Source organism: Tupaia chinensis, unplaced genomic scaffold (assembly GCF_000334495.1).
Source record: "Tupaia chinensis unplaced genomic scaffold, TupChi_1.0 Scaffold143602_1, whole genome shotgun sequence".
NCBI lineage: Eukaryota > Metazoa > Chordata > Mammalia > Scandentia > Tupaiidae > Tupaia > Tupaia belangeri.
The window spans coordinates 2,448,784-2,460,077 of record NW_006203448.1 but is presented as its reverse complement, the minus strand read 5'-3'; the positions used below and the strand labels follow the sequence as shown (position 1 = coordinate 2,460,077).

The 11,294-nt window shown below is 62.9% G+C and overlaps 1 protein-coding gene across 1 annotated transcript in view; it reads right to left on the bottom strand.

Annotated features, from left to right (window-relative positions):
* Positions 1-6: 6 nt before the first annotated feature.
* Positions 7-11,294, bottom strand: part of RAPGEF1 (Rap guanine nucleotide exchange factor 1) — an 86,836-nt gene continuing 75,548 nt past the window's right edge. The window contains 11 exon segments of the mRNA XM_027766620.1: positions 7-1,186; positions 1,559-1,687; positions 3,108-3,205; positions 4,232-4,333; positions 4,425-4,503; positions 5,532-5,626; positions 5,797-5,881; positions 6,627-6,812; positions 7,584-7,676; positions 9,248-9,332; positions 10,590-10,665. Coding sequence (XP_027622421.1) covers positions 1,036-1,186; positions 1,559-1,687; positions 3,108-3,205; positions 4,232-4,333; positions 4,425-4,503; positions 5,532-5,626; positions 5,797-5,881; positions 6,627-6,812; positions 7,584-7,676; positions 9,248-9,332; positions 10,590-10,665 — 1,179 coding nt within the window. The 3' untranslated portion in view covers positions 7-1,035.

The following is an 11,294-nucleotide window of genomic DNA, read 5'->3' as shown; positions in this document are numbered from 1 at the left end:
CCCCCCCCCCTGTGCGGCTGCCCCACGCGTGACCACCACAGAGCAGGCCTGGAAAGGCCCAGCGGGCACCTGTGTGGGGAGCCCCTGCCTAGCCTGCCCAGATTGTCGGCCTCAGTGAAGGCGAGTGCCCACTGTGACGGTGCTTCCATGGGAGGGCACGCCTGCTGCGGGCCTGCCCAGAAGCTGCGTCAGCAGCAGAGCCCTGCGGGGCACCTGTCAGAGGGAGCCCAGGACTGGGAGGGACAGGGAGTTTAAGGCACGCAGCAAGCAGGACGGGACGGTGCCGCCACTCAGCTGACTCACCCAGGAGCCCAGCTCTGGTCCCCGCTCAGGAAGGGATGTGCTTCCCCGATGGCCTGGGGCACCCCTGCAGCTTCAGAGGCCACAGGATGGCAGATGCTGCTGCTGTTCTGGGTCCAGCAACACCAGAGCACAGCAGGCCCGTTCTGAGCCGGCCCGGTGCTGGGGCCACTCTAGGCTTGCCCAAATGCCACCGTCGTACCTCTTGGGCCAGGGGAAAAGCCCATGCCGCCTCCATCTTTACAAAGCAGGGAGGCACGCACAGGAGCTCCCGCCCCTCTGCTTTCTGCACGCCCACTGCACTCCCTCACTCGGGATGCCCAGGGCAGCCACCCAGGGGGCCCATCCAGCAGACTCAGGGGCCCCGGAGCTCAGGAAAGGGGAGGAGCCGCCAGTCACTGGTCTGCAAGGACATCTGTGCTGCCCCCCGGCTGGAGGGTGGGCGGGGATGCGGGGGAGAGAAGTGAAAGCGGAACATCAAACCAAACCAGAACACCACCGGGCATGAGGCGGTACCGAGACCCGCCTGCTGCCCCTCTGTGGCCGCGGGTCTGCTCCCCGGGAGTGAGGCAGAGGCTGCCGCGGGCTGTGGGCTCCCGCCTGGCGCAGCCAAGGCCTGGCTGGGTCTGTGGCCCTGAGGCCAGGACCCCTGTAGCCCACCCAACAGGTCCAAGGTCCTCCTGGGTCTCAGAGCTGCCTCCGCCTCTCGAGCGTCCTCCGCGCTCACGTGCCGTCCTAGGTCTTCTCCTCCCGGTCTGTTTTCCTCCTCGTTATGTTCCTGGGCTTGATTTTCAGAGAGAGTTCCCATAGGGCCTCCTCGGCCAGGTGGTCACTGAAGTCGTTGAAGAAGTTGATGATGTCGTCGTTTCTCCGGATGTCGTAGTGCCTGGCGGGGGAGAGAGGCAGGCAGTGAGGGCTGGCAGATTGACAACTCCTTGCAGCAGCTGAGGAAGCAGGCCCATCTGCCCGCTCGCCCCGGGGGTACACTCTCCTGCCCACCTCCCTGGGCTGCACTCCCCACCTCGGGCCACCCTAAGGGGTCTGCACCCCAGCCTGCCCCTGCTGCCCCGGAGTCAGGCAGGCTGGGACTCACGGCCACTCCTCGCTGGTACATAGACAGGGAGGTAAGCCAGTCTCTGCACCTGGGCTCAGGCCGAGGGCAGCCACAGAGCTGGGCCCATGGCGCCCCTTTCCATGTCACCCTGACCGGGACCGCAGGGGCAGTGACACACGGAGGACCCCCGTGCCCTGTACTCACGCCTGCTGGAAGCAGCGCATGCTGTCCAGGATGTTGAACTGCTGCCACCGTTTGGAGAAGTTCACCTTCCCGTCGATGTGGTCTGGGTTCCCCAGGTGGACGAAGGTCAGGTCCTGCAGGATCAGCCCCCTGGGAGGAGGGGCGAGACACCCAGTGGCGGCTCTGGGAGCGGCTCAGACATGGCTGGCCACGCCCGAGGGCATGCCAGACCCAGAGCAAACCGGGGACAAGTCTGGGGACTGTTTCTTCCAGCGAGAGTTCTGCCTCACACACTGCGCCTGGGGCCACCTGCTGGGTCCCTTGGAAACCAGCCTGGGACACCACCCGCCCAGGTCTGCAGTGACCTGGGGTGGCCACAGCATGTGCAGGTGGAGCTGGGGGTTGGTAGTGGAAAATTCATAAATGAACAGTAAAAAATGTCAAAATCCTAAACGGGGGGCAGGGGTTTGCTAACGTGAGACCTGACGGTGGGGCAGCTCTCCCCCCAGGGCGAGCTCAGCCACAGCCCTCGGGGGTCCCTGGTGCAAAGTGTAGCAGCATTGGGAGCGGGGCAAGGCTGGCAGAGGGCGAGGGCGAGGGCAGCCCCACCCCAGGGACGTTCCTTTGAATACCCCACCCTGGTACTGAGCCTCCTGTCCCCCTTTGGAGAGTGCCACTGTCCACGAGGACATTAAGGGCTCTGATAAGTCCTGTTTGGCTTCGATTTTCCCACTATTTCCCTTTTCCATGAAACGCATCTGTTCTCCACCTCGCAGCCCACACTTGGGAAATGCTTTCTGAACTTTTTCATATGAGCCCCGGGCAGGCTGCGGAGTGTCGGGTGTTACTGGACACAGCGCGAGGCCCGTGTGGGAGAGGCTGCACATTTGTAACAGCTGTGCACCTGCACACGCCGCTCACTGCGGGTCAGAGAGGGACGGGGCGGGGCTGAGGACGGGGAAGGAGAGGGTCTGTTCTCTGCTTGATTCCTTCCTTGTCTCAATCATATTACAGGTGAGTATGTATATAAAACTTTTGCCAGAGGGGCCAGCAGGTGGTGTGGTGGTTAAGTGCTGGACTCCCACGGGGCTGACTATGGTCTGAGTCCTGGACGTGGAGGCTTGAAAATCATGCTGGGTGTACATATGTGAGTGCCCAGAATCCTAGGAGAAGGGAGGAGGGACTGGCTCCTCACTCTCCCTTTCACTGTCTCTCTGGCCCTGTGTGCCCCACGGCCCCATTGCATTCCCTTCCTCTCCACTCTCTCCACCCTGTTAAGATTTCGGGCATGCACGCCTGCCTGGGGTTTCTCAAGCAGCCAGGTCTGGGACTTGAACTGCCAGGTCAGCCAGGTCTGATCCGGCTGCCATAACCACCAGGCCATGGAGCAGGCTCATGCATCTTACCTTTAGGAAGAAAAGGGAAACGGAAGTGCAGGTGTCATGGCTGAGACCCCTTAGGTGAGAGTTTCTCAGAGGAGCCCATTTCCTCTCCCCTGGAACAACTGAGGGCAGCCGGGGTGGGCGGGGTGGCACGGGGCGGGGCAAGGCCAGCAGAGGCCGCTACTCACAAGTAGGGAATGCACGGGGGCTCCACCTCTGAGAGGGCTGCCCGGTAGGCTCGGAAGGAGGACGAGCTGTCGATCAGCGTGCAGTACTCGGCCAGGCCCTGGGCAGGAGAGGAGGGAGAGTGGGATGGGGCCCTGGCCCCTGGGGGTATGAGCTGGCCCTTTCTAACTGGGCGTCACGGGGACCTCTGTGGGGAACAGCCCCTGGTGGTGGTGCTGGGTCAGAACCACCGCCTCTGAGTAAACAGGGCCCACTCTGAGCCCAGGACAGCGAAGACAGGCTCCTGGCTGGCCTGGGCTCTGCCCTGCGGCCCACAGGAGCTTCACGAGGAGCCCAGCATCCAGCCACCCTGCTGAGCCTGTCTGCTCCTCACTACACGCAGGGACCCTCACCCTCCAGCAGCAGTATGCGTGGGTGGGCTCCTGTCAGAGACGCAGTTGATGCCACCCTGCTCAGAATGCCAATCTTCTACTTCTGCTAGAGAAGCTGCTCACTCCGGTATCACTTCCTCCAGGAAGCCTTCCCTGCCCTGCAGTATCTCCCACCCCTCCACACCACTCTATCCTACAACAATCTTTTACGTGCTTTGAGCCTGGCCTTGCCTCCCTCCTCAGAAACATCCACCCACAGGAGGAGAAAGGCCCAGTTCCTTCTCAGGCTCCAAGACCCTTGTGACCCAGGGCCAGCCCCTTCCCCAGTGAATGCCCTGACCTCTGTCCTACTCGAGGGAGCGGCGCTGAGCTCCTGCTGCTCTCTGTGCACCCCTCTGCCCCTCAGCTGGGAGCTCCCTCCCCTGCCAAAAGGCCCTGCTCCTCTGGGGTCATGCGGCCCATGCCTGGCCGGCCCTGCTCACGGCCCACCCAGCAGCCTGTCCTCTTTTGGCGCTTGCCTGCAGGAGCCCACCCAATAGGACACCTGGCCTGTCCAGCGTCCCAGCCCAGAGCAGGGACAAGCCCTCTCTGGAGACTGAGCAGGAGAGGCTGGGATGCAGATGGCAGGGCACCACGGCATGGCAGAGCAGAGGCCACCACAGCCTCAGGCCCTGGAGACAGGAAATGGGGCAGGAGGGACACGCAGCAGGCCAGGGCCGGCCCCACCCAGCCGCAGGGGCCCCGGCCCCCCGCCCCTCGGAGGTCTGCTTCTGCCACTCCAGCCTGCGGATGGGCGCCGAGTCGAGCGCTGAGAGGATGGCCAGGTAGGAGTTGAAGTTGTTCAGCTTCCGTAAGTGCTGTGGGGAGGAGCGGCCACCGTGAGCACAGGCAGCTGGGCGGGCAGCAGGGCGCCCCTACGGGGAGGCTCTGGGGGGCCCTGGCTGTTACCTTCATGATCTTGATGAACTTCAGCAGCAGTCGCTCCCTGTCCTGGGCCTTCTCCTGTAACATGATTATTGACCGGACCCTGCACGGACCGAGGGGAGGCTGCTGAGTGACGAGTCTCCCCGGGTGGTCCCATCTGGTGGTGACGGGGTCTGTGTGAGCCCCGTGCCCTAGCCACGAACCCGTACAGACCAAGTGTCTGGGGCTTAGCAGGCCCTAGCAGGTGCAGACCAGGTTCCTGTGACAGAGCTCTCAGAGACAGAGACCCCTTGCCACAGAGAGACCAGAACAGGACCTCGGACTGGTTGGACTTGTATGTACGGGCCTGGGAGGACTGAGGTGGAGCCCATGTGGCAGGTGCTGATGCCCACCACCGGGCTGGGGACATCGCTGTGCGGGGATGGGCTCCTTCCGCCAGCTGTGCTGGAGGACCCTCTTGGAACTTTAGTGGCCACCAAACCAACGCCAAACCAAAAGCCAGACCTGTCTGTGCCAAGTGTGCAGCAACAACCTCACCTGGCCTCAGCCTCTGGTGGGTTCACAGGGGTCACCAGGAGGGTCACTTGGAGGAGGTGCCCCACTGTGTGGCGTCTCCTGCCCTATAATGGGAACCTTTGCTGATAACGGTCCAAGGCCACGTCTCAGAATGACTTGCGTACACCTCCCCGGCCCAGCTGGGCCTGGAGTCCTTGCGCCCTCTGCTGGGGCACTGGAGTCCCCTCCTACGGAGCCCAGAGCTCTGACAGAAAGGAACCACGGTGTGGACAGACCTCTGTCAGCCAGTCAGTGTGGGCACCAGTCCTGATGGCCATGGGGTGGTTAGAGGCTGGCAAGAACTAGGGCCAGTGCAGGACGGCATACTTCACACACACATACATGCACAGGAACACGCGCACACACCTGACTGCCACTGTGGCAGACAGCAAACCTGGCACTGCTCCCCACCAGCCTCTGATGCCTCTTCCATCAGCCTCCAGAGGCCCTGCACCGCCTGCCCTCCCCGACCTACACTCCATGAATGCCCCAAAGCCTCCAGGGGGCTGGGAGGAAAGCAGCGCCTCCTCCTGGCCACTCGAGCTCTCTGCAAAGGAACCAGGCAGCCCTCCGTACCAGTAGGACATGTTGTTGAAGTGCTCCGTGAACTGGGTCAGGTTGGGGCTCTTCTCCTCGTTCTGCTCTTTGGCCCAAAGCAAAACTTCAGGGATCTGCAAAGGAAGCGGGCTGAATCAGACCCTCTGGCTCATCAGTGACGCAGGCCAGGAGGCGGCGGCTCCCAGGGCAGGGCAGGGCAGGGCAGGGCAGGGCAGGGCCGCCCAGCCCCTCACCGGTGCCCGACATCAGCATCCTACACCCGTGCCCCACGCCCGCACGGTACCTCTATCTTATAGAAGAGTTCTGCGTCCAGCAGTGTCAGCTGCTCGGCCAGCTCGTGGCTGGGAAAGTCATGCAGGGTCCCCGGCCTGTGAGACAGAGGCATCGGACGAGCCGTCAGGGCAGGCCATGGCGCTGTGGGGCTGTGCCTACATGGCAGGCTGGGGCCACGCTGTCCCCTGGCCCTGTGCTGTGTCTGCCTTCTTCCGTCTCTCTGGTGTGTCCGTGGCTTCCAGAATGAGGACACTCCGCCCCAGGGAGTTCACAGGTGGAGACTGGAGTGTCCTGCCCACAGCTGACCTTACCTCCTGGTAGGGACGGACGGCGCCATGGAAACAAGGCTGACTGCACACAGTGAGGGCTGGCCAGACAAGGCTACTGTGGGAACTCACGCTCACCTTTGGGCTGGGACAGAAGGAGCCACCAACAGCCTGAACCTTCGTGCAGGTTCTTGGGCATGTGCAGGGTGGCATGGGGGCTGGGCTAGGGTTAGCAGCCGCCACACCAAGGCTGAGAGAGAAGCCTGAGCTGCTGGCTGCAGGATCACATCCGTCTCCTGCCCCACTAAGCCCCTGTGGGCCCAGCCAGTCTCCTTCCTGGTAACGAAGTGTCACGCGCGCACACGCGCGTACACACACACACACACACACACACACTGCTCTAGGGAAGAGGCCCGGGCTCTTGCTGTCCCTGAGGAACCTTGTTACGTGCCTGGTAGAACCAGGCCTGAGGCTATGGGGCTGGAGAGGCACGAAGGGTATACTGAGGAGGCAGTGGTGAAGGGGCCACTGGCACGCTCTAGCTGGAGTGGGGGCCTGGAGGCTGGCTCCTCACCTGGCTGCCACCCCTCTGGCTGCCAGTGGCTGGTCGGAGTTGGCACACCTGAGCAGCTTCTTCTGGTCCACCTTGTCCAGGATGTTCTTGCGGAGCACGCGGGCCAGGCTGAGCTCTCCGCTGCACACCAGGCGGAAGACCAGCTCCATCAGCAGCTTCAGGATCTCCTCCGTCAACTCCACCAGGCTAAGGGGCCAAAGGGCACGAGGTGAGAGGCAGAAACACAGGACCCAGGAGAGCCCGGAGTCCCCCTCCAGATGCCCACAGGCCACGGGGCTGCGCCTGCAAGCTGGAGACCTCGTGTGGGAAGCGCACGAGAGACCCCTGAGGGCTGCCCACGCCCTCCAAAGTACCACAAATGGTCTCACTGGCAGCTGACACCTGCCATTCACTCAGCATGCGTTTGTGGGCTCCAGACAAGCAGCAGAGACAGAGTCCCACCAGTCCTGGCCTGGAGGGGCTCCTGGTCTCACCTGGCAATGCAACACCAGGAAGACCTCTTGTGCCTGGACTAGACACCAGAGGATGCTGCTGCTCAGCACTGTCCCTCCCGCTGGCTCCCAACTATGTGGCACCACAGGGAGGGTCACCTCCCGCGGCAGGAGGTAAGGCCCTCAAGGGGAGCGTCCATCCACTCTGCTTGCCCTTGGCCCCACACCTAGCAGAGGGACCTGCTCGCCAGTTGCTAAGTGTCGCTAAGGGAAGAGCAAGCACCCTGTGGGCAATTCTGACAGCTGACCAAGGGGAGGCTGGAGAGGGCAGGGCTGGCTGCACCCCCAGCCCAGTCCAGCCCCACTTGGCATCCACAGCTGCCCACTGTGTGGGGTGACACCCCACCCTGGTCTACAGATGAGGCATGTCACACGGGATTGTGACAGAGCAGCAGGCAAGCCCAGGCTGGTGGCCTGCGCTCCGTGGGCCTCAGTGCCAGCCTGCGTAGGACCGAGGGCGACTCACCAGAGCTCGTCCACCACCCGCACCAGCACGAAGAAGGTATTCTTGCTGACACGCTTCTTGAATGTGTCGGCGAATGGAGAGAACTTCTCGTACCTGGAGCAGGGGTTCAAGAAGGGCCTGTGTGCTGAGGGACGGCTGGGGGGCCCTGCAGCTCCGTGGAGCATCGAGGACGCGCCAGCAGCCTTGTCAGGGAGGGTCCGCAGCTGGGAACAAAGGCTGCACACATGTGGTGTGCAGGACTGCAAACCAGGTGTGTGCCCGGGCCTGCCCCCGACTGTTCCCAACTGTCCCCCTCTCCACCTGCAGACCACCAGGCTGGCCTTGCCGTAGCTCCCCGCTGAGCTTCCTGGGAGACTGACAGACTGAAAGCTGCCCCGTGAGTCGCGGGTGGAGAAAGGTGGTCCGAGCCCACTCGAAAGCCCCCACAGCCCAGGTGGTATCTCAGCAGGCTTCCTCTCTCTTCCTAGGGTTCTACCCTGAGGCCCGCTGGGCCAGTGGGGCCTCGGCCCTTCCCCCTGGGAGCTCCTGCCTTTGCTCCAGACCCCTGCCCACCCTGGAGGACACGTCCCACCTCTGCTCCTGGCTGTCTCGCTGCAGCCCTGACTCCCTCGCCCCCATGCCAGGTTCTGCCGTGGAGCTGTGGCTTCTCACGGTGCCCACCGTCTTGCCTCTCCAGACCCTCCCTGGGTTTGTCCTGCTCGCTGTCTAGTGAGTCATGAGCGTCTGTGACAGAGGGCACCCCGGGGACAGTCTGCTCGGCCTGCGGCAGAGGCCCACAGCTAGCTGTGCTGGCACCTCGGGGCCGTGGCATCTGCAGAAATGTGCTGCAAGTGGCCAAGCAGGCAGAGGCGAGGGGCTGCGCGCTGCAGGGGTGTGTGTGCTCGGGGGTGCTCCCGCCAGACAGCCTCACGGGTACTTCTGGGTCTGTTTCCTCAGTTACACGACAGGAAACTACGTAAGACGTGGGAACTGCACACAGACGCACACAGAGTGGTCTTCCGGCTGAGGGCGGTCACCGTGCGTGCGTGACAGTGAGAGGCGGGATGGGACCTGAAATGCCGCACATGGGTACAGCCACGTCTGTGCTGACAGGCCAGGGACTCTAAGGCTCCGGGCAAGGGGAGGGGGGGCGGTCCGTCCTTCAGGCCTTCCTGCCCGCATGAGGGCAGCTGCCAGCAGGTGGCAGTCAAGGGCTATGACCCAGGAGGTGGCAGGGAGGAGGGTGGGCAGCTGTGGACTCCAGGCAGACAATGACAGCGGGTCCTTGGCCACCCCTGCAGGAGCTGCCAACTACCAGGGAAGAGCAGCTCTAATCCGGCAGCAGGAGCTGACCAGTGCGGAGAGCGGCAGGTGCTGCTCTGCAGCAGATGGGTGTCCCCTGCCATCTCTGAGCCCCTTGGCCCCTGCCACCCTGAAGCCCTGCACACTCGGTAGCCGTCCTGCCCAGTCCGGGACTTGGCAAGGAGCTGGCCCTCTGCCTCTCCTCCACCCTCTCCGGGTGTGCTCACACTCAGCTATTCGCCATTGCCACTGGGCAGCACCTGGGCTGTTCCAGGCGCCTCACCTGGTTTCACGCAACCCTTACTGGGGATGAGGTCCAAGAGGTGGCCTTGCCCGAGGTCGTGATGGCTAGGACCAGGGCTGGGAGCCGCGGGGGAAGGTACCTGTACCGCAGCTTCTTGATGAGCTCCTCAGGGCTCAGGAAGGTCCTGTAGGTGGTCAGGAAGGCCTCGCAGTACAGCACCAAGTCTGGGGGTGACAGGAGCCCCTCAGTAGCTGGCAGTATCTAGGGCCTCTGCCCCCCAGACCAGAACCAGGAGATGTGAGCGCACCCTCCCCTGCACGGTCACCGAGGACGGTGCTCCCTGGGAGGTGCGGTGGGGTCTGAGGCCACGCCTGGGCCCAGCAGGAGCGAGAAAGCCAGCTGATGGCGACACCTGCCCGGCAGGGTATGGACTGCGGCACGCTCACTCTGGGAGGCGCCCACAGGGGTGGGCACTGGGGAGGTCCGTCTGTCCTAAGGGCTTCAGCAGCCATCCAGGTCACGGCTTGGAATGACAGCTCTTAGCCAACAGAGTGACCCAACAGGGTGTTCTGGGGATTCAGGCCCAGTCCCTGCTCCTCTGGCCCTCCCAGACACTGTGTGCCAGCTGGGTGGGGACAACCGGGGCCCAGGACGTCCGCTGCTATAAATCAAAGCCCCGGGCAGGACTGCAGGGAAGCGCGACTGACATCCACTTGGCATGAGCTGACTGAGTCCGAGCTAGGCACAGGCATCCTGACAGTCCCGGTTTTCGCCCCCTTAGAGCTCTGCAAAGTGGCTGAAACAGACACGTGCCTTTACAACAGCCTCCCCGAGAGATGGCTGGGCGGCCAATGAGCTGGGCCCGCTGACCCACAGCGTAGGACTGGGCGATGCACCAGGGGCCGCCGCTCCCTCGTAACACGGCTGCTGGAACTCGCACCTGCTTGCTCTAAACTCCCCAATCAGAGCTCCCCAAGGGAAGTGTCTGGATAAAGCCCTGGCACCCAAGAGGGCCTTGGCCCATGGGTCCCTCTCCTCTGCCCTCTACATGCTCCCTGACCTCTGTGTGGGTGAGCCTTCGGGCATGCCGAGCACCCCTCACCCAGGGCCTGTAAACAATAAACCCTTTACTTCCCCCCACCCCCCAGCCTCTCCCAATCACTGGAGGGCTGCTCTCCATCTTAAAGAATGTAAATTACACAAGAACGAACTCTCCCCAGGAGTTTCCTAATGGAATATATGACTTACTCCAACCCAGCAGTGTGGAATGACACCATGGCTCACCTATCAGGCAAGGTACAGAGAGCTGCCCCGTGTGCTGCCTTAATGCCATCCAACACACAGCGTGGCCCCTGGAGGCAGTTGTGGGCCCTCAGTGTGCCAAGCCCTGCCCTGGACTGTCCTGCCCGGGCACCGTCACTCCCCCGTACTGCCGTGATGCTGCGTGGGCCTGGCTGGGGACAGGCAGCGAACTCTCCTACCTTTTCTGTCTGTTTCAGTGGCGTGGACCAGTAAGATATCTCCAGACCCTCCGCGGACATCTGGGCCATCATCACCCTGTGACGAAACAGCAAAGGGGGCCATGAGGCCGGTGCGGCTCCTAAACTCGGTTTGGGAAGTAACAGGCAGGAATGAGGTAACACACTTGTTTCTGGCACGGCTACAGAGAACCCAGGCCCTCTGCCCTCTTCTCTCCTGACCCGGGAGCAGCGTGGCTGTGCTGCAGCCGCAGGTGGGCCTCTCCTGTGCTCGGCTGACAGGCACAGACCAGAATGGGCATGGGAGCTGGGGGCCTGTGGCGGTCCAGGCCCCGTGGTCACTAGGTCACAGTGCTTTTTCGGGGACACAATTGTGGAGAGGACACAGCGTCATTCCACTTTCCCCTGCACACCACCCAGAGGTCTTTACGCAGAGGTGGGACCTGTGGGAGTGGGCAGGGTGCCACCAGCCTCTCCTAGGGTGCCTGTGGAGGTGGCAAGGCTAGTTCCAGGCATGTCCATGTCCCCAAGCTGCAGCAAGTTGCACGGAATCTAAACCCACTTCCCAGGTGAGAGCAGATGCCACTTGCTGAGACGTCCCAGGTGCCTTCACGGAGCCCTTCATTAGAAGAGTGTGACTGGGAACCAGCAGTTAGCGTAATGGCTATGTCGCTGGACTCCCACGTAGTCGACCGCGGTTCACGTCCC